This window comes from Lagenorhynchus albirostris, chromosome 17, assembly GCF_949774975.1.
Source record: "Lagenorhynchus albirostris chromosome 17, mLagAlb1.1, whole genome shotgun sequence".
Classification (NCBI taxonomy): Eukaryota; Metazoa; Chordata; class Mammalia; order Artiodactyla; family Delphinidae; genus Lagenorhynchus; species Lagenorhynchus albirostris.
In genome coordinates this window covers 67,443,585-67,466,779 of record NC_083111.1, presented here as the reverse complement: position 1 = coordinate 67,466,779, position 23,195 = coordinate 67,443,585, and the positions used below count along the sequence as shown (strand labels likewise).

The 23,195-nt window shown below is 46.3% G+C and overlaps 1 protein-coding gene across 5 annotated transcripts in view; it reads left to right on the top strand.

Annotated features, from left to right (window-relative positions):
* Positions 1-23,195, top strand: part of MTSS1 (MTSS I-BAR domain containing 1) — a 164,255-nt gene that overhangs the window by 7,287 nt on the left and 133,773 nt on the right. For all 5 annotated transcript variants that reach the window (XM_060128430.1, XM_060128432.1, XM_060128428.1 and 2 more), the window contains exons 2-3: positions 13,978-14,039; positions 17,841-17,914. In XM_060128430.1, the coding sequence (XP_059984413.1) occupies positions 13,978-14,039; positions 17,841-17,914 (136 nt within the window). The remainder of the gene's footprint in view (positions 1-13,977; positions 14,040-17,840; positions 17,915-23,195) is intronic.

The following is a 23,195-nucleotide window of genomic DNA, read 5'->3' as shown; positions in this document are numbered from 1 at the left end:
CTTGTAAAAGGGCTTTCCGTATTTAATTATTTCCCGGTCACCCTCGAGTTGGGTTGAGTCAATCGAGCCATTGCAAGATTGTGTTTGGGGAAGTTGATGGAATTGCCAAAAAACCTCCTTTCTGTGCTGATTTCTTGGCATATATGACCTTGGTCATAGTTTCTAAGTGGTTTTTCTTTTCCTGTCTAGTTTAAGTGGGTGGAAAAAAAAATCAGTGGGGTGCCTTTTGAGCTGTGTGTCTTTTTATTTGCTTCCCCTCAAAGAATTTGGACAGTAGTGAAAGTATTAGCTTGGTCAGCACCCGCCGCCTCCCGAATCCTGGAGGTGGATGACGGGTTTGGTGGACGGAAGGTTTTGCCTGGGCCTCCCTTCCCTGCCACCTCCCACAGACAGGGGTCTCCAGGGTCCCGGAGGAGGGGGTCTTGCTGGAGGAGGAAGAGGCAGTTCTGGGCAGGTGTGCCCATTTTGGTAGAATGGGCATGGTCACAGGGATGAGTGCATTGGATACCCTGGGAGCCATAAGACACTGATGCCTGGACCTAATTCCTCAGAGGGTCTGATTCAGTGCTTCTGGAGTACATCCTGGACATTAGGAGTTTTGAAAGCACCCCCAGCTATACACAGTTTAAGCACCCTCAATGTGTTTTCTCAATCTTGCCTAAGTCTGAGTAAAAGCATCTTTACATGGTCACACAGCAATGAGCATATGCTTAACGCTACTGGGCTTCAGGATGGTAAATTTTATGTGTATTTACTACAGTTACTAAAAATAAGAATAAATTTATAGTGAAACAACGTTAAAGTGAACACATTGGAAAATAACAACAGAAAAAGCATCTTTAGAATCCTTGGCTGTTTTTAGTTGATCTGTAATAGTCCTGTCCAGCATGATTTTCTACAGTCATGGAAATTGTCAGATACATTAGCCACTAGCCACATGTGACTTTTGAGCACTTGACGTGTGGCTAGTGCAACCGAGGAACTGATTTTTAAATTTTATTTACTTGTAATTTGTTTAAGTTTAAACAGTCATATGTGACTAGTGGCTGCATATCGGACAGTGCCGCTCTATAACATACCACCTAAGTAAAAACAGTGTGCTTGCTTGGCAACACGGCTTCCTGCCCACATTCTGTTTCCTCCTGGCCACATCACTGCCCCTAAACCCCTCCTGTAGAAATTCTGGAGCTATTGCTGACCTTGGAGTCAGAGAGGTCTGGTTTTAAATCCTGTGGGCAAATTTCTTCATCTCTCTGAGCCTCATTTTCCTTTTCTGTAAAATGGGTCTCATAAAGTACCCATCTTATAGGGTTGTTGGGGGGGATTCTGAAATGAGATCGTACTTGTAAAGGGTTTCACGCAGTGCCTGACAGACATGCACTCAGATGTTAGCTGCTGGTTTTCTGTCTTGCAGATTTGGGAATGAAGTATTCTGAAGTTTTGAAGTCAGTAATTATCTCCACCACTTCTTAGGGCAAACATGACCCCACCCTTTACTGAGCTGTATTTAGAGCTTGCAGTGAAGTTGCAGGAAATGGAGAAGTTGAGTTTTTTTTTTTTCTTGCTGAGTAAATCACTCCTGAGTTCATTATAACCTCATCTGGCTCAGCAGGGCCTGTTGGCATTTCTGTTTGCAAACCCTCTGTCTGTATATAAAGGCAGGGAAGGGCTGTATACCTGGCGGAGGTCCTCAGGGCCTTTAATTTAATGCGTAAAAGAAAAAAACCTTTTAGAGATGTTTACACCAGTGTAAGGGGAGACTGAGTTGCTTCATAAGGGCCATCTTTTTCTGTTAACCTTGTTTGAGTCGCCCCTTCTTTTTCCGGAGTGACTACCAGAGAAGTACCTCATTTGCCTCTAGTCTGCCTTTTAGCAGCAGCTTTGTACTGGCTTCTGTCCCTTCCCAAGACTTGGCCATATTTGGGTTCTTCCTACCTGCCTACTTGCTGAATATGGCCCACCTGTCTTAGCCAGACCTTGGGGGCCACCTGGGACTTGGCCCAGCAGAGTGACCTGCTCTGTGCCCAGTGTCTCCCCGCCTGGATTCCCTGGCTTCTTTGAACACATCCTGTGCTCCTCTTTCTTGCTGTTTGTCCCGCTTGGAAGAGCTTCTGTGCCGTTTTCGGCATTATCGAAATCTTTCTCATCCTTCAGGGCCTCACCAGAAAGTTACCTCATTTCTGGACCCTCATCTGCCTACCAGGTCAGATGCCCTTGGGCATTTTTCCAAGTTCATGTTGATTCTACCTAGTACTTACTACATTCTACCTTAAGTGGTTGCCCTTGGGGTTTGAAGCCTGGCTCTGCCACTTCCTAGCTCTGTTACTCTGGGCAAGTTACTCTTGTTCCTTGACACTTAGTTTTCTTACCTGTAAAATGGGTAGAGTAATACTCTTCTATTAAAGTTGTGGAGGATTAAAAGAGAAAATATATGTAAAGGGCTTAGCACAAAATGAATGCTGAATAAAACTCTCTTATGTATCTATCGGAGCCAACCTAGTAATTTCCAGCAGAGTACCCTGCTAACAGCGACACTCAGATGTTTCAGAAAATATAAGAAACCTATATCTTCGCTTTGATAATGCAATAGACAAGAGTGAAATGCTTTTCAGCTTTCAGCGTGTAAATAATTTGAGAGAACACAGTGTACATACTCAACGAATATGACGACTGCTCTGTGCCTGGCACTGCTGGGGGGTAGAGATACACCTATGACCTTGCCCGAAAATTGTTTAGTCTAGAGGAGGAAGAGACAAGTAACTAGAAATCTGTGTGATCTGTGCCATGATAGATGTCAGCACAAGAGTTTGAGGGGGGCCTGGGGAAGGCCTCTGATTCTCATTTGGAGTAGGAAGACAGAATCAGGGGGAGGCTTTTGATACAGGTGACCCCCAAGCTGAGACCTGAGTTTTATTTTACTTACTTTAACAAGCATTTTTATGGTACAACCAGGCTCTATTCTAGTGCTTTACAAAGACTCTTAATCCTCCCAACAGCCCAATGACGTAGTTATTCAATACTAGTCCATCTAACAGTGAGGGAATTACTGCTATAATTCCCATTTTGCAGATGGGGAAACTGAAGTGCAGAACGGTTAAGCCATTTGCCCCCATCTTACAACTATCAAGAGGTACAACTGGGAGTTGAGCCCAGGTAGTCTGGCTCCGGAGTCTGTACCCTTAATCCACAGTGCTGAGCTGTCTCTCACAGCATTTTAGGGTTTCCTTTTCAGAGTCCATAATGGGTGTACGTTATCAATTACTTTGAAGATTATTCTACCTATAGCTTTAGGACTCAGGATGAACCAGAAAAAGCAACAAAAATCTAGGCTGTCCTCTGAGCTGCTTCAGGAGGCCCAGGAGGCCTCCCTTTATTTCAAGAGGAGTTGGACCCGCCAACGACATGAAGTTGTTGGGTGGTGGACTCAGCCGGGGGCCGCTGATTCGTCAGCAGAGGAAAGTATGTGGGGGGCAGGCGGGGTGTGGTTCCCAAGGGTCTGACACAGTCTGTCCGAGGTGACAACCACATGACACATGTTTGTTTTGCTGGAGAAACCCCCTCTGTCAGGGTCGCCCCAGTAATGGCTCTGCAACCCACACGATTGCACTTCAGGAAAGGGGGCTGTGTGCAGTAGGAGGCTGGAAAGGCTTCGAGATTAGTTCACAGGGAGACCTCAGTTTCGCTTCTGAGGCCCGGCTTGCCCCAGCCCGGGCGGCAGCTCCGGCAGCTGAGGAGGAGGCCATTAAGGAAGTCTTTGAGTTTGGTTTAATGGTCCCTCTTTGTTTTGAAGTGATTGTTTACTGAACCTTCAAAGCCAGCTCTCCAGCAGGATGTGATCTGGGGCCTGGATAATTGGATGAAGCACCCCAATAGGAAGCAAGTAGCGGGGAGCAGGGCCAGGAGTAGCGAGCTGATGGCCAGGCCCTTGGCGTCCGGGCACTGGGAGGCTCTGAGCTGCTGCTGGGGTGGGGGGGGATCATCTTGCAACCGGGAGTAGACCTGAAGCAAGGATCCCCTGGAACCTGGCCTCTTTGATGTTGTGCTGGCCTTAATTAGGGACACCCTAATTAAATCACCAAGGAGAGAGCTTTCCTCTACATTTAGCATAAAGCATTAGCAAATGTTTTGAGAGCATTTCATGAGGGATTACTTCTCCAAGATTATGTAAGTAATAGAAAGTTAATGAAAGGAAAACTAAAACCTCAGGCAAGTAAAAAATAAAAGTCACCCATAACCACTTGATTACAAAGTGGGTTATGGACACACGTTTTAGATGAAGGCTCTTGCGGCCTGTGCCCTGCCAGAAGTTTCTTTTAACACTTAGCTTTTTACTTGCGCTTTCTGTGCGTGTAATTAGAAGCCAGGTCAGTTTTAATGGCCGTGTGGTGGTCCATTGTTTTGTTTGTTTGTAGTTAATTCATTTAGTTGACACACATTTGAGGACCTGCCGTGTGCCAGGTTCTGTGTTAAGTGCTGGGGACACAGCAGTAAATAAAATGGACACAGATCTCTGCCCTCTTGGAACTTACATTCTAGTGGAGAGGGGGTGGGGGTCTGGGACAGAGAAACTGAATAAGTCAATTGTTTTATATTTTAGAAGGATATGTGCAATGGGAAAAAATAAAGCAGGCCCAGTGTGGCAGTTTTTAAATAGGGAAGGCTTCACAGAGAAGGTGACATTTGAGCAACAGCTTATAAAGTATGTGGATATTAGAGAAATAATGAATGTTCCAGGCAAGCGAAGAGCATGTGCAAAGGCCCTGAGGTGGGAGCCAGTTACATACTGATTTGTGATTAGGCTGTGTCCCGTTTTTCACTAATTATAAGCAGCACTCCAGTGAATATATCCTTGTAGCTACACGTTGCTTTACACTGGTGGTTTCCCCAGAAGGATTTATCCTGGGTCAAAGGTACATACTTTCATGGCTCTTGAAACCCATTGCCAGATGCCTTTCAGAAAATGTGTATGAGTTCACATTCCCACGTGCAAGTGCTTATCACCAGGGATTACTTCTGAAGGAGCAAGGTCTGAACACAGGACTGAGAAATTGCTGAGACCACAGCATCCAAGACTTCAGAGGGATGTGGCATCTTATCTAGAGCGATAATTCTCAAATCTGTATGTGATTTTAGCCATCAGAGCATGAGTGTCCCCTGGGGAATGTGTTAAATGCAGACCCCTGGGTCCCACCCCCAGAGATTCTGATGTGCAGATCTGGGGCGGGGCTCAGGCATTTGCAGGTTTAGCAGACATTCCCCGGTGGTGAGTCTCTGGGAGGTCGTGCTGGGAGTGTACCATGAGTAAGTAGAAGTGGGGGTGGCTCTTGGGCCCCCCTGAGCCACCAAGAGCCTCCTCTGCAGCTCAGGAAGTGAGTAGGAAGGATCTCCCTGCTCTTCCCACCCCGTCCCCGCCCCCCAGATCCCACCTTCCCTGGATGTGTTCCAGGTGAGCAGAATGACTCTCATGTCTGAAGGTAGCATAGTCTTCTATACTTACTATCCTTTGCTAATTCTCTTTCTTCTGCAGGGAATGCTTCCTCCTGTCCTTTCTTTCCTTCCTCTTGGCCCAGAAAATTCCCTTTTGTCCTTTTAAGACCTCGGTGAGGAATCACCCCCATCCAGAAATTTGCACCAACCCCACCTTCCAGCGCTTTATATCTGGAGTGTGGCGCCCTCCGAAGGCTTTGGGATTGGTGGCTTACACAGCAGCATTCCTCAACACTCTGGCCTGTTTTAACAACCCCCCCCCCCGGGTGCCTGTGCATAGTAGGTGCTCATTAAATGTCCCAGTCAGGGTGGCTGGCCTTGTATGTTGACTCATTAAAATAGCAATTGCTGGCATTTCTGGAGTTCTAAGTTTCTAAGTGCTAGTCATCCTTCTATGCCCTCGTATTCTTTCACTTACTCTCGTTAACATCCTTTGAGGTGGGAACTACCGGGGCTATCATTTACAGATGAAGACAGAGTGGCAGTGGATAACTGAGTCACTTAGGTCTCCAGTGGGGAGATCTGAAGTTGGGCAGCCTGACTCAACCCACTAGACCACACTGATCCTTTTAGACACTGGATTAGACTGCCCATCAGGGCCCTCTATCCAGGCAAAGAGAAGGACATTCAGTGGAAAGACACTAAAAAAGGGCAATGACTATAGAAGTAACAAACACGGCCCTTTTTCGTGGTACCCACCCAGGTGTCATTCCTAATAGTCTGGCTGGGAATTGGGGCTTGTGGAGTTCAGTGGAAGGGGAAATCTGTTTAGTGGAAGGTGGCAGTGCCCACGAAGTGTGCACAGAGCTGTAAGGTCCTTTTCACAGGCATATTTATTGCTGGTGAGCTTGAGTAGGTGGGTGAGGGTGGGCGTGCAAGGAGGCAACCACTGATTATCCGAGTGGCTGCCATCCACTTGATGGACAGCGATAATTAGTGGATTAGGCAAGCCCCAATCAGAAAATAAAAGCCCAGGAATGGTTTTGATGATGGATGGGCTTACGCAGCGCCTTTCATCAGAGGATGTTGGGAGCCCTTCATCTTGTAGGATGGGGTGGGGAAGGATGGCTTTGGGGACAAAGCTGTGACAGGCACCCACTTCCGGAAGCTGCACATTCCTGCCTTGTGCTTCAAGAAGCATGGAGTCCAGAGGCACTCCTGCTTTGGTCAGAAACTTCCTCTTGAAGCTTTGCTTTTCGTTTCCCTAAAGCCTGGGGTCACTAAGGGGTGTCCCTAGAAGAAGAAGGAGAGGGATGTTACGGACTGCGTTCCTCACACCCACCCTGGGGAGAGACCCGGTGGCAGGGGTGGTGGCAGCAGCCTATAGAGATGCTCCAGGCAGGCTCTCCAACCTCCTGGGAGAAGCAGATCAGTTCTAGTATCCACAGGAAACCTGAAGACTTCACAGAATTATCCATAATCACACTGCTAATGGTGGTGACTGAACATTTCCTGTGCATTTCTATCAGACGTTTTTTGCACCAAGAGCTTTTCTTTGTTTTGTGTTTTCTTTTTTCACATGGTTGAGAATCTTGACCATTCCTAGGTCGACGTTACAGCTTGTCCAGGGCCTTTGCGGTTGTAATCGGGGGTTATGTGTTCGGAGCCCTTGGTCTCCACTTTACTTTGTCTGGGCTCCTACTGAACCCAGTATAAAGCAGGACCCAGCCTGCCTACTGAGTGGCTTTCTGCAGCCCTGGGGCTGGGCCGGGAGGCTGGGTCTGTGCATCTTGCTGCTTGCACTTAGCAGAATCAGGGCAGCGCTTGGGCCACAAAGTCAGGCAGATTTAGGATCAAGTTTCAGCCCAGACCACTAGGATGCAACCTTCCTGGTCCTTGGTTTCTTCAGCTGTGAGATAATTAGGAGCACCCGCCTCACTGGGTTTTTGTGAACGGGTAATACGTGTGTGTATCAAGCTGTGCTCCTCCGTGTGTGGTCTCTGGACCAGCAGCCTCGGCCTTACTCAGATTAAACATGCAACATCCAGGCCCCACCTCAGACCAAGGGAATCAGAACCTGCATTTTTGCAAGATCCCCAGGTGATGGATATGAAAGTTAACGTTGGAGAAATGCTGATCTATGTATCGGGCATCTAGCAACCGTTTAGAACGTGGTGATGCTGAATGATGATGGTGGTGACAGTGATGCTTGTCAAGGTGAAAAGAAGGGCTTGGGAGAGGACCTGTCCAGTCGTATATCCAAGACTTGGATTCTCATCAGCCATGACCACTGGTGAGCCAGCCTCTGTCTGGAACTTTTGAGCTGGAACCCGACTCCCTATAGCCTGTCCCCGCTGGTCCCTGTTTCATTCTCAGCTGAGCCGAATTCTGCCTCCTCGTGAGAGTCCCCTCCAGCCTCTGGCTCCTCTCAGACGGTCCCTTCTCTCACCAAGGCTCCCGGCTCCTCTCTGTTCCCCAAGTGGCCGCACTGGTGTCTGATTCCCTCAGCTGTCCCCCGAGGTTCTGCCGTCACAGCGGCGGGGCTGGGAGAGGCAGTTGCTGCATTATTTATGGGGCATCGTTAACCAGCCGGGCTGATGAGTTACGCGCAGTTTATTCTGCTGCGCCATGTGTGGGATGCCATCCCAGGCCTCTGTTTAATACAAAACAAAGCAAAGCAAAACAGAGCCCCCAGTCAGCATGACCCCTGGCTGAGCCCTGTACTCGGGTTAGGCAAGTGGCCTGCCCAGCCGTCTGGCTGTGGGGAAAGCAGAGGAGAGGACAGGAACTCGGGGGTGTTCTTGGAGCTCAACCTTGAGGGTAGGCAGGGCAGCCCACTTGCATGTTTGCTTAGGTGGCCACCAAACTCTTGGGGAGTCGACGGAGATCAGATGGTCTTTTTCCGTCAGAAGTAAGAGAATAACTTCATTCTCCTCCCCACTCCCCAAGGGACCAGGCTGCCGTCAGGTCTGTGATGCGGTAGCCAGCTTCTCTTGTCACCATGCTGGTTTGGGATTTATGTCACTCGCCATCTGGATGAAGGCCCCGTTTGTAGTCCAACGCTGGATCTTGGCCTGGATGGCCACCCATGGCCCCCTTGTCCATCCTTCCATCTCCTGCTTCTCCCAGCATAAATGTGCCACTCCGGTGTCCCTCGGAGGAGCCCACTTGTGCTGTTTCTGCTTCCCTGTCTTTGTTCCTCTTATCGGAAATGCTTTTCCTTCCTCCCTCCATTTTTCTGTCCTCGAGCCCACAGTTCAGCGGGGGAGACTCAGGCTCAGAGATGGCCAACTGCATGATATGAGGGAAGCAGATGGGTCCCAGGATACTCTGCAGAAGGTGACATTTGAGCTGGGTGGTGACGGCCGAGTAGGAGTTTTCCAGATCGCTGAATCCCCCTGGAGGTTAGAAGAGAGAACAGCCTTCGGAGGGGCTGTGTGGTGGGCGCCCCGACTGGTGGCTGCAGAGTTAGAGCCCGTCTTCAGGGAAGCCCCATCTCTCTCCCTGTAGGGAAGTGGAGACGGTCAGGCAGCTAGATGCAGAGAGCCCTCCACGTGCTTGCTGGGTTTTTTTTGTTGTTGTTGTTTGCGGTACACGGGCCTCTCACTGTTGTGGCCTCTCCCGTTGCAGAGCTCAGGCTCCGGACGCGCAGGCTCAGCGGCCATGGCTCACGGGCCCAGCTGCTCCGCGGCATGTGGGATCTTCCCGGACCGGGGCACGAACCTGCGTCCCCTGCATCGGCAGGCGGACTCCCAACCACTGCGCCACCAGGGAAGCCCCTCCACGTGCTTGTAAACACACCAGCTTTGACGGGGAACTCTTCCATTCTCCCAGAACCCTGTGTGATCTGAGTTCTATTCTCAACAAACTGTCAGGGCTTCACAACCTCCCTGCCCGCCTCTCCAAAGAAATTCAGGGGGTTCCAGAGGGAGGAGAGCCTGTTTCCCTTCACCTGTGACTTTGGACTTGGCAGAGCCCAGGAGCTCAGTGGGCGTCTTATTTTCGTTGACTTTGGTATGTCTGGAAAGCTGTGAAACCCTTCCATGTTCTCTGGTGAACTCCGCAGTGGGGTCTGTGTTGAGGCTTTCTCATAGCTCTGGGGATGCATGGTGAATAGAGCCCGCCAGACACATAGCCTCAGGAGACAGCTTTCTGGGACTTCTTGGTGGGCAGTGCAGATTAGAAAATTAAGGACCACGTTGGACTTGCTTTCTGAAAGGATTCTCAGTGTACACAGTGTCTCGACTGACAAATTTCTTCTGAAATTTGAGTCTGTTCCCCTTTGCCCAGCCTTGTCGTCTAGAACAACCCAGCGCTTTTTCTCTCAATTACCATTTTATCTTCCTACGGGTGCCTTCTCCCTCCTTCCTCACTTCCTCCAAGCGTTTGAATTTTTGTAGTAAAACTTTCAGGTGGGTAGAAACTTTTTGTTTTTCCTTGAAAGAAACTTCAAAAAAAAAATCTGAAACAACCCAACATCACCTTGCCTTTAAATTTTAATAACATTTATACACTTAAAAAAAAATTCTCAACAAGGAGGTTTTTGTCTTCTGTTCTTAGAAGTTCTTTTTTTTTTTTTTTAAAGAATCCATTAAATTATATATTGCCTAAAACAGGTGGGCCTGACACTCTTTGAGAGACTGTCAAATATCATCAAGTGGGGAGAGAGCTGCGGTTGGCAGCCTTCTTCTGGCTGAGTGGGTGTTCGTAGGCAGAGAGCTGGGTGCTGTACCCCCTAACTGGAGCGGGGACCCTCCTTTTGTTGCTAATTTGGTAAAGACTGGAATGAGGCTCCCAGTGGGGGCAGATAAGTAGTTTTTAAAGTGTTTTGAGCAGCTGTTTTCAGGCACATTCATCTGGGGTTTAAGTACTCCACCTGCCATGTACTTGGGAACGGCAGAGACATTGACTGACACTGTGTGTCCCACTGCCATGCTCTATGTCTGCTTTAACTATGGTGAACTCATAGTGAGATGCACAGTCCGAACTGTACTTAGGACTAAGAATGAGGGATCCCAGCCTGGGTGGACCATCTGACCTTGAGAGTTTTAAACATCTCTCCCAGCATCCCGAAGGAGATTCCTGGGAGCCTGCAGACGCTTGGATCAATCCTGTCAAAGGTCATTGGACACTTACTGAGTGCCTGGCACTGCTCTGAGCACTTTAGATGTCTGACTTCATTTCTTCCTCACACCAGCCCTGGGCAGTGGTGACTTACCCAGGCAGAGGTCGGACGACCTGCCCGATGTCCCATGGCAGACGGGAGAGCTAGGATTCTAGCCAGGAGATGGGCCCCTGGAGTTTGTGTTCCTTATTCCTTCCCAACATTCTTTCAGTGTTCCGTGATGTCAGTGTTCAATAACAGTGATGGAATTATGCATTTTTTTTGTTGATCATTATAAGAAACTGGCCTGAGAGGTCAAGTGACTTACCCCCATAATTTACTGCCAGGGCTGTGGCTAGAACTCAGGATTTGGGGCTCCCTGTGCAGGCCTTTGGCCATTCTGGCGTGTTTTCAGTGAATGTGCCTCACCTTTTTCTTTTTTAATTTAATTGATGTATTTATTTTTGGCTGCAGTGGGTCTTCGTTGCTGCATGCAGGCTTTCTCTAGTTGTGGTGGGCGGGGGGCTACTCTTTGTTGCGGTGTGCAGGCTTCTCGTTGTGGTGGCTTCTCGTTGTGGAGCACGGGCTCCGGGCACGCAGGCTTCAGCAGTTGTGGCTCGCGGGCTCTAGAGCGCAGGCTCAGTAGTTGCAGCGCACGGGCTTAGTTGCTCCGCGGCGTGTGGGATCTTCCTGGACCAGGGCTCGAACCCCTGTCCCCTGCATTGGCAGGCGGATTCTTAACCACTGAACCACCAGGGAAGCCCCTCACCTTTTTCTTAAGAAATATGGATCATCTCAGTGACCTTCTCCAGGGGTTCCGTGGATGGGAGTGGCTGCAGCTGGGGAGAGGAGGACCTGGCTCTCGTGTCCTATGTGCAGATGAGCGATGATGGTTCCTTTGGCTAGAAGTTGATGGTCCGTGTCTCTGAACATCCTCAGGCCTTTCCTAAAGCTTCTCATACTGTCTTGTGGACCAGAAAGAGAAGGGATGCCTGGCTGAGGCTGTGATTGGTTAGTTGCACTCTTGTGCTCTTAAGGATGCTTAACTGATTTCCATCTGGACAGAGATCTCTAGGGACCAGCCAGAGGACTCTGATCTCAGCCTTTACCCTTAATTACTTGGATGTAGATGTAGAAGGCATGTTCATACCAGGACTTGATAAGAAAATTGTAAGTATATTAATTAGGTGCTATACTTGGGATTCCGCACAGTGTCTTGATGGGCCTGGAAAGGTAGCCTGAGCCCTCACAGGGTTTCATTCAACACAGATAAAGTTATGCTTTTGGGTTGAAGAGACCCCCTGGGGCACAAAGATGGGATGGAGGCTAAGTGGTTTAGCAGATGATGACAGGACCTGTGCATGGATGTTGGTGTCAGTAGCTCAGATGTAGCTGCCATAGGACTTCTGCCAGTAGCCAGCCAGACAGCATCCCTGGCCTGGTGCAGCTCAGTGTCCTGTTAGGAGCACACTGCCGCTTGAAGGAATAAATCCAGCACCTGCAGTTGGGCCAAGCAGGTCCCAAATGCCCAAATGCAGAACTGATGGTTGTGATCTAGCAGCATGCACGAAACGGACTTTAGGGTTTGGGTGTATCGTAAATTCACGGTGCTGTTGTGGCCAGAAATGCTAATTTGATCTTAAATTTTTTTAATGACTTCATTGTTTTTATAAAAATGATACATGACCCTTATTTAAAAAAACAGAACAAAACTATGGCCATGGAGGAAAGTACAAACAAGAAAACAACACATTGGTCCAAATCTTAGCTCCCAGAAATATTCCATTATAATACTTGGTAGACGGTTTTCCAGATGTCTCTGTGCACATTTTCAGACAGACTTGATAGCTCGAGAAATGTGTAAATGGGCACTTTTATTAACATGTTCTATGCAAGATATTTTCAAAATAAAAATATATTTAATTTTACTTTCACTGAACGGAAGAATTGAAACTGAAGTGAAGTAATACTGAAGAAATTGCAGAACTTCAGATAACTGTTTCTTCACTAGAAGAAATCAGTTTCTCAGACATTATTCTGAGGCAGTGGTTCTTAACTGGGGGTGACTTTGCCCTGTAGGAGCCATCTGGCGGTGTCTGGAGACATTTTGTCACATCCAGTGGCATCTGTGAATGTTCCTGACATCTGGTGAATAGAGGTCAGGGATCCTGCTAAGCACCCTGCAATGTACAGGAACCCCTCCCCCGCCCCCCCCGCCCCCCAGCCCCAGCAAAAGAAAGAAAGAAAGAATTAGCTGGCTCAAAATGTCAGTAGTGGCAAGGTGGAGAAACTGTGCTCCTAAGCATAAGAGAAAAAGATTATTAAAACCATTAGGAAGGTGAAATCATTGTTTTAGGTCAGTTTCAGTTTTAGACTATTTTGATGGGGCTTCTGTAATAAAAGATGAGATGATTAACTTCATTATAGTTTTCCCATCCCCTCTCCTAATGACAAAATCAAGAGGTGTCATACGTTATTTTTACCTTGTCAAGGTTTGTAATATTCACATTCTAGCCTGCAGCTGTAACCGCCCCCCCGCCCTAGTTTGCCCCCATCAGAATTGCACCTGCAGTTTTGAGTTCGTGTCTGAGCACCATACCTAGAAGAAAAGTAGAGACATGTGATGGAGTGTCCCCAAGATGCTATGGGGATGTGAGGCAGGGGCCCGTGTAGACACAGAATTCCATCTGGGAGCTGAAAGAAGGAAAGCTGTGGATGAATGTGCTGCTGTCCTCCATTCTTTGAAAAGATGTGTGTGTGGAAGCAGGATTGATCTTAACTCTGTGGATCCCTAGAAGGTTAGAACTAGGGCTGCGTGGACCTAAAGGACAGGGTGGCTGATGTAGGTAGGCTGCCGTGGAGGGTGATGAGTTCCCTGTCAGCTGCAATGTGCTGGGGAACCACCTGTAATCATGCTGTATGTAGGTGCTGGGCTCAAGCCATCAGCTGAAGCAGCTGTATTGAGGTAACTTCCCAAGCTCGAGATTCTGCTAGTCTAATAATGCTTCCCAGTAGTCTCCTCTCCTGGAGAGGAGCCTCAGTCACTCTGGTTCCCCCCTCCCTGCCTTCTGGGATAAGGGTGAGAAGAGCCAGAGCCATGATCAGGTGGTTCAGGGTAGAGCCTTAAATGGTCTACATATCTTGAATTTGGACCCACCCATCTGTTGACTCAAAAAGTGATGCATTGATATATGGCTTAGATTCTGCCAAACTTGTTCCACTTGGTATCTGTAGTGTTTACAGGATCACAGGGACGGAGCACATTCATAACCCATTTCTGGGCCAATACACTTGTATGTACAGTAATCTGGGCAACATGTCGTAGACTGCAAAGGAAGAGAGCATATACTGTTTTCTGTATAATTGGAATTGAGTGTGCTGTCAATGTCTTCATCAGATGTCTATCACAGCATGACTTACTGACGTATGGCTTTGTTTTGTTATAGGGGAGCTATCCAGTTTGGGAAGATTTCATAAACAAAGCCGGAAAGCTACAGTCCCAGCTTCGGTAAGTAGAAGCATGTCATCCCTAGGAAAACGGCAGCATCCTTAGACAAAGGATGGAATAGGATGGCCCCAAGAGGCAAATTAGCGTTAGTTTTGGAAGTGTTGCAGATAGAGAAGCATGCAGTGGCGTTGCCACTTACTAGCCATGCGTCCTGACCTCTGATTCCCGTATGTAAAATTAAACTCATATCCGCTCTGCCTCCTTCCACTGGAATTTTGAGAGTCAGATGAAGTATTATATGTAAGGTCAGAATGGGCCAGGTACATGGTAACAGTTAAATCTCACAACCCCAAGAGATCAATAGTCTTGTTACCCCATTTTGCTGATGAGATAACTGAGGCACAGATAAGCTGAATAACTTATCCAAAGTCACACAGCTAGTATTGATAAATGACAGAGCAGGGAATTGATCTGAGGCAGTCTGGCTCCACAGTCCATTCTGATTACTGCCTACCCTTATAGAGTTTAAAACTTAGGTTGTATCATTCTATTTACATGAAATGTCTAGATAATGCAAATCTGTTGAGACAGATGTAGATTTGTAGTTTCCTGGGGCTAGGAGTGGAAAAGAAGGTTGACTGCAAATGGGCATGAGTGACCTTTTTGTGGTGATGGAAATGTTCTGAAATGGGATTGTGGTGGTGTTTGCATAACTCTAAATTTACTGAAAAATTGATGACTTATACACCTAAAAATGGTGAATTTTATGGTATACAAATTATGTCTCAATAAAACTGCTTAAAAACCAGGATCTAATGCTGATGTGCTCTAAGGGGCTATTATTATTGCCTCATCTTGTGCTTGTTAATATATCATTTCATATGAAATAGAAAATACGGCAACATCTTGTTAAAGCTATATGCTTTTGAAATCAGTGAGGGGAGGGGTGTGATTGCACTTAGAGGGTGCTTCAAGAGGGCTGGGACATTAAAAAAGTTATTTTCACGACCCCTATTCACGGCATATTGGTTGGTTTGTATGTATGGGGATGGTTTTCCAGAGGACAAAGCAGGTAGGTGTTTTCTGAGATAAAAAGCCATGTGGATGACAGAGGAGGGAGGAATGACATGGGGTTTTTAGGACTTTACCTGTTGGCACCAGGGGTGCCTGCCCAGAACTTTAGCCATAGCACTGGGCATTCCCTGGCTCCCCAGCAGATAAGGAGAGAAGAACTTGGAAGACGTGGAACTTTCCCTGCTCATCATTCAGCTTCATGGGGCCTGGGATTTCCAGATGCATGAGTGGGCATCCAGATGGACCATGGGCTCCAGACTATGGCCCCTTTGCCACTTGTCAAGTCCTTTACCATTTCTTTGCTTACGAACCTTTGATTACTTTATCCTGGATCATATCCAAACCCCTCTGCCCCAGCTCTGCCGCTATCATCATTTATTTCAAATAGGTTAGTCTCCATCCTGTAGGAGGTCACCTCCTGTAGTAAAACAGTAAAACATTTAAGTCCAACCCCTCCTCCAACATGTTTTCTTATCCAGCCTCATTTAATTGTCTGACAGGTTTTCAGGGTTGACCAAGGAAAAGATGCTCTTCCCCTTTTACCAATGAGGATGCTAAAGTTTAAAATAATTAACTGATTAGCTGTCTTAAACATACAGAGTGAGACTTAAAGCAATCTTATCCCCACTGGTACAAAGTACCATATATATATATATAAACAATACGTAGGCCTCCTGAGGGCAGGGACCGTTTCCTTATTTTGTCAAACTACTAGTACCTGGCTGAGAGCACCATAGGAGCCTCAAGCACATGGTTTAATTTTCTGTGTTTCCTTATTTTGTCAAACTACTAGTACCTGGCTGAGAGCACCATAGGAGCCTCAAGCACATGGTTTAATTTTCTGTGTTAGGGAGTGCATGAGGATAAGACTGTAGAAGAGGCAAATAGTCTTGGAGCGTGTAAGCTGAAGCACTCCTTTCTCCTGCTGATGGATGCGTGTTTGCTCGGCCCCATTAGAGAGAGCTAAGATGTCCTGTGAAAAAAGCAGTCAGTGAAATATGGCTCATCGGAAGTCGGTGTTTAAAAGCTCTTAATTCGTCACACTTGACCACAGTCTTGTTTTCACAGGAGCCCTGGTGACTGTGTAATACTCAAGGCACCTCTCCAGCTGTGGCTCATTAAATTTGGAAGATCGGCCTTGACTTGAATAAGAATAAACCCAGCACTTGTATCAGATATTAATTATAAATCAGAACGAGCCCTTTGTAAACCTCAGGGTGTTTGATAAAGCTAACTTTTCCATGGTGCCAACTCTTTAAGAAATATACTTTGAAGTGGTGTTTTTGTTTTTTTGTTTTGTTTTGGTTTTGTTTAGTGTGTATGTCATTGTGGTTTTTTTTTTTTTTTTTTTTGAGCAGAATGTTCTCTTGCTCTACTGGAAAATATCAGGCCTCTTTTTTTTTTTTTTTTTTTTTTGCGGTACGCGGGCCTCTCACTGCTGCGGCCTCTCCCGTTGCGGAGCACAGGCTCCGGAAGCGCAGGCTCAGCGGCCATGGCTCACGGGCCCAGCCGCTCCATATCATGTGGGACCTTCCTGGACCGGGGCGCGAACCCGTGTCCCCTGCATCGGCAGGCGGACTCTCAACCACTGCGCCACCAGGGAAGCCCCCAGGCCTAGTTTTGAAGTTTGGCTCTGAGGGACTATTGCCCAGGTTTTCCTGGGGACCACTCCATCACCTTCCGGGAACCTTTTGCTTCGTAGCTACTCTTGCTTATGTTCAAAGGTCATTGCTTTCTTTTTTTTCCCTCTGATTTGAACTCATTCCTTTTTAGTCCTTATTCTCATCTTCATCCTTCAGCAATTTTGCATTGTTAGGAATGCTCAGTGGGGGCTGGATTCATGTGTGAAATACTTGGAAATTAGCATCAGGCTGTAAATTCTGTTACAGAGTTCTTGTGAGTGAGCCTGGGGCTTGCTTGCTTGTCCTGGGTAATCACGGCCCTGAGATGCAGCATTGCTTACTTTTCATTCAGTGACATCTTGGACCACGACTCTAGGAACCAGGAGACCACAGAGTGCTCAAGGCATCTTCCAGTGCTCAAGGGGATGTGAAGAATTCAGAATAACTTCTAGGACAGCAAACGAGTATAGTAACTCCTCCTCATTCTCAGCTTTTAGGAATTCAGAAGATGCTGTTTAGGTAGCATTCTAACGTTGAAAAAAATAGTATCTCAGTTTCCCTATAATTATGATCTAGGGGGAAAAGTCACATAGCCTGGATCTTGTAGTAGGATGAACACGGCACTGTAAGTCATGCTGGGCTACTGGTCTCAGCCCTGGTATGAGCTAGTGATCTTGAAACTCACTATGTAGCTGTGGTCTCAGTTTTCCCAACTCTAAAATTAATTGTTTAACCTAGACGATCACTCTCCAAGATTCCTTCTGCCAATCCATATAGCTATATTGTTTTCCTACTCTAAAATCACTTTCACGTATACCATTTATATTTTTTAATAAATTGTTCTTTTAGGCAGAAATACCTTTTTCCTCATTGGTGAAATTTTAACCTGGTGATAATTTATACTGTTGGGTGGGAAGAATTGCTAGCATTTATTGACTAGCGCTGCACGACCTGGACGTTATCGGGGGAGAGTGCTAATATGAGAAGGAGAAAGTTTTCTTAAGAATAACGTGGGTCCACAAAGCCAATGGTTGTCCATGTCCAGTCGGGTTCTCTCTCCTGGAGGGTTACTTTCAGTCCTCAGCAGCAGTTGCAGCCTTTTTGCTGTCTTGCATCTGCTAGTGTGAGACATTCCTCATGCTTTTGTTTTCTGTTTGCATCTTAGGACAACAGTAGTAGCAGCAGCTGCCTTCTTGGATGCCTTTCAGAAAGTGGCTGACATGGCCACCAACACACGTGGTAAGCAGGTGGAGGGATGGCTCCCAGCATTGACGGCGCTCAGCGTGTGGGCTCTTACCCTTGGGCGCTTTACAAGAATATAGAGCTTAAGTTATCAGAGCTTAGCTGACTCATATTTAAAAATATATAGATTTTTTAACTCTGTGGGATTCCACATCGTAGAAGCTGCAAATCGTTCTCTAGATAATAAAGTGCACGAGAAGAGTGAAAAATAAATGAAAGGAACCACTATTTATGCCTGAGATGGCTTGTTGTGTTTTTAAATTAATCAATCAATCAGTTAATTAATTGGCTGCCTTGGGTCTGCATTGCTGCACGCGGGCTTTCTCTAGTTGCGGCGAGCAGGGGCTACTCGTCGTTGCGGTGCGTGGGCTTCTCATTGCGGTGGCTTCTCTTGTTGCGGAGCACGGGCTCTAGGTGTGTGGGCTCAGTAGTTGTGGCTCGAGGGCTCTGGAGCGCAGGCTCAGTAGTTGTGGCTCACGGGCTTAGTTGCTCCATGGCATGTGGGATCTTCCCGGACTAGGGGTCAAACCCATGTCCCCTGCATTGGCGGGTGGATTCTTAACCACTGCGCCACCGGGGAAGTCCTGGCTTGATATGTTTTTGTGATCACTTTTAATGATGTGCTGGTTGTAGAGTCCTGAGCTGTGTGTTTGCTTGCAATTTGTTTTTCCCTCTCATGTGTCATCTTAAGATTTTCCTCAATCCCTTGTGGAATGAGAAGCAGTGAGAATGATGGGTTAGACCATTTTTTCTAGGTTCCCATAAAACGAGGAAACCTATTATAAGTAGCGTCCTATTGTGTTGTGTCTGTTTGTGTGTCTCCCACATTTGACTGCAAACCCCTACAGGTATAGACTAGACGGTGACGTGTGCGTGTCTGAACCCTCCCAAAACATAGTACCTGGAACACAGTAAGTGTTTAAAGTATGTTTATTAAATCAATGAACAAAGGGAAATCTTTTGAAAATTTGTAATGGTTTTTCAGTGACTGTGAATCGTAGAAAAGAATATTCATAACATGTGAAAGGTGTAGAGAAGAAAGTAAGTAAATCTGTCTGTATCCAGCACCATCATTAGAAATGTGACATTACCCATAACCTAGAGACCCCCCCATTCAAAGGGGGTGCTTTCCTTTTCATTCTCAGAGAATCTCTCCTGCCTCTTTTTTTTGCCTTCTTTCTGCGTCTGCTTGTGCACTGACGGCTATATGCCTGTTCTTGTCATTGTCTTGGTGACATGGGAAAATGTGGGTGTTGGAGGCCAGTGTTGGGGGGATTGTTGTTAACAATTAACAATTGTTAATTGTTCTTAACACAAGAGTTAAGCTTATCTGAAGCCCATGATGGGTATGTACCTCCACTGGGTTTCAGTATGTACCCATTTACCATAGGTGCTTAATTAAATATTCAAATGAATTTGCAGCGAGGACTCTTCTCATTTAGGATGCTTGAAAACCGCTGATATTTCAGGCACTGTCATGGGGCCACAAAAATCAATATATTACTCGACATGTCCTGGAGGAGCTTGTAGTGGCAGGGGGGTGGGGGGGATGCTATGTGCAAATGAAGAATTTCAGTGTGGAAATAATATGTTTGGTATGGTAATAGTGGTAGAACAGAGTGCTGGGGGAATATGGAAAAGTGAGCAATTAACTCAGCTCAGGGAGTCGAGGAAATTCTCCCAGGAGAAGTAGTATTTCTCCTCATTTCCAAGATGCCAGCGGTGTTTCAGAAGGTTCCCTAGGAGAGTGTGATGGAGACATCAGAGCGTTGGTTTCTTCATCTGGTTTGGCAGCTTGACATGGGTCTTACCCAGTATCTTTTTCTAAGCCCCTTAAAAATTTTGTTACGTAACACGTGTGTGTTATGGAACCTTTAGAATATACAAGTATAAAGAGGAATACGATGGTCATGCCAGTGTTCACTGCTGTGAGTGTTATTGGGTCGGTTTTATCATATTTTCTTCGCCCGCAGCAGGATCTGGACTTGGACTCATCAGTCATATGGATGTCTTTCTAGAATAGCCGTCAGAGTGTGTCTTTCTTAAAAGAGTTGCTCCATTATTTTAAAGAACTTACGTATCTGGTGTTGCATTTTTGAGGCTCTGTGGTTCGTAAGTTTATATTTTAATGTTTAATTACTGGATGGACCCTAAAGGATGGAATAGAGATGTATCCCCTGATTGTCCATAATTTCCTGCAGTGCGAACCTGGGTTTTTGCAGACGCTGCTTCTGAGAGTGGTTCTCGGTGGGAAATGGAAGGACCTGCAAGTTCTCATGGTTGAAGGGAGGAAAAACAATTATTTGTGGGAAAAGAAACCAGAGTAGCCTCTCTGTGGTGCTGGTGGAGGTAGAGAAGGAGTTTGGAGGTGATGTCGTTGACAAAAGACAAATAATGTCACAGGGAACAAGATCCCTGCTTTGAGATTATATACATATATATATATATATTTAATTTATTTTATTTTTGGCTGTGTTGGGTCTTCGTTGCTGTGCTTGAGCTTTCTCTAGTTGCGGCAAGCGGGGGCTACTCTTCACTGTGGTGTGCGGGCTTCTCATTGCAGTGGCTTCTCTTGTTGCGGAGCAGGGCTCTAGGCGCACGGGCTTCAGTAGTTGTGGTGCATGGGCTCAGTAGTTGTGGCTCGTGGGCTCTAGAGTGCAGGCTCAGTAGTTGTGGCGCACGGGCTTAGTTGCTCCGTGGCATGTGGGATCTTCCCGGACCAGGGCTCGAACCCGTGTCCCCTGCATTGGCAGGTGGATTCTTAACTACTGTGCCACTAAGGAAGCCCCCTGCTTTGATGTATTTTTAAACCATTTGATTTTAGGTCACTTTTAGCAATACCAGAATACTTTACATCTCAATGTCTAGAATCCATATGCACTGGGAGGAAATAACTTTATTGAATATGGGAGTGTGAGAACTCACATGACCTAAAAAAATGCATGGTTGATACAAAAAAGATATATTTTATGGAGATGATAAGAGAGAAACTTGAATGCACATCTTACGTTCAGTAAGCATCAAATTAGTTGTATTAAGTTAATTTTTACTTAACAATTGAAAAATATAGAACATGCTCTTTAGTTTAAAAAAAAGTCGTGTAACGAAGTATATAAAGTAAAATCTACCCTCTCAGTACCATTTGCAGAGATTGGGCTTAGTGTCTTTTATAGACTTTTTTGCATACTTAAACACATATGGGAGAAAAATTACTCGTAGAACAATAGGTAGGTTGATATATGGAATAAAATATATTTGTAAGATCTTTTTCAAAAGGTAACTGTAAGAAACATTGTTCCCGTGCTTTTACTCCCCAGTATATTATAATTATCTTTCTATGTCAGTACCTAGAGATCTACCTCATTGGTTCTACCAGCCAAATGGAGTTTCACTGTCTGGATGTAGCACGATTTAATCATTTTTCTTTTTTTTTTTTTTTTTTTTGCTGTACGCGGGCCTCTCACTGCTGTGGCCTCTCCCGTTGTGGAGCACAGGCTCCGGACGCACAGGCTCAGCGGCCGTGGCTCACAGGCCCAGCCGCTCCACGGCACGTGGGATCTTCCCGGACCAGGGCACGAACCCGCATCCCCTGCGTCGGCAGGCGGACTCTCAACCACTAGCGCCACCAGGGAAGCCCAAATCATTTTTATTTTGAGGAATATTTAGATTATCTCCACTTACGTACTGTTACAAGCTACACTGCAGTTAATGTCCATGTATACATCCTTTTGGAGATCTATGGGTAATCTCTTTTAATGGTGTATGCACCTCCAAGGAAATGAAGAATCTGTTAAAAAAAAAAAAGCTTCAATCTGTTTTGGTCAGCAGCAAATATATTTGGGCTTGTGGTCATTATAGGGTGTAACTTTGATGCAGTTTGAAGTTTGATATCTACCCTCTATGGAAAGTCCAGTCTCTTGCTTAGAGCCTTTAGATATCATATTTTTTGAGTCTTTCTTGCTGGAAAGATGAGAAGGCAATAGCAGTTATTCTTAAATGAGTCTCTTTCGGGCTGGTATCCAGAATCTCAAGCTAGCAGGTCTCTGGTTTCCAAAATATTAGCATCCCATCTTGTTTCCCAAAGGGAATGGCTCTGAAAGGTCTTTGTCCTTTTTAGCAAATATTTTGCAGTAGCTATGAATATAATTTATTTAGGAAAATCTTCTAAAGCTAGGCATTATAAGAGCAAAATCAATCTAGTCATATAGCTATTAAGTAGAACGTGGAAGTACATTAGAACTCTGTTGTATTCTTTTTTTTTTTTTTTTTTTTGGTGGTACGCGGGCCTCTCACTGTTGTGGCCTCTCCCATTGCGGGGCACAGGCTCTGGACGCGCAGGCTCAGCGGCCATGGCTCATGGGCCCAGCCGCTCCGCGGCACCTGGGATCTTCCCGGACCGGGTCGTGAACCCATGTCCCCTGCATCGGCAGGCGGACTTTCAACCACTGCGCGCCACAGGGAAGCCCTCTATTCATTTTTTTTAACGAAAGAGTGTAAGTCGCTATTATAATGTACATGTTTAGGTGAATAATTAAACCATAATGAAATTTAAGAGTTAATCAACACCATAATACATACAGTTCCATATTTTTTTGATGTTTGCACTCTGGAATGAATGTACAACTTGTGTTGAGTGTGAAAGTACCCCTGTTTCTGTGTTATTGGCCGCAAAGAATTAGCGTCTAGGCATTTGTTGTACAAAGGATGCCTGACTTTTGTGAGGCAGGGTCTCCATTTTCTTCGTGTCCATGATGGACCAGCACACGGGCTGTCATAGGAGTTGTTGAACTGACTGGTGTGCATTTGTCTGGGTTGCTTAAAAAAAGAAAAGGAAAAGAACAAAGGTGGGGGGAGGCTTCTCAACCCTCGGTGGCTGGGGTTGGGAAGTAGCATTCCTACACCTGTAAGCGTGCAGCCTGGTGCCCCCTTTCACTGGAAGGCAGGGGCACGTCTTAGTTAGCAGTGGCCCTTCGTGGCCCTTGCATCATTTGCTTGTGTCAGCTAGGGCCTTTGAGAGCATAATGCTGTGTGACTTTCATTTTTGGCTGCCTCAGTGTGCCTCTGTAATTACTTTATAGCTTTGAAAAACCATCTCCGGGATGTTGAGGTGATAATACACCAAACCCAGAGTGAGGAGTTTAAGATTCTAAGAAGGAAGGAAATGGATCCCCAGACGACTAGATCATCTCTAATCACCTTTATTGAATACGTAACACGGGCTGGGCTGTGTCCTTCGTGCTTTACATGGATTGAGTCTTTTCATTCTCGAAACAGCACT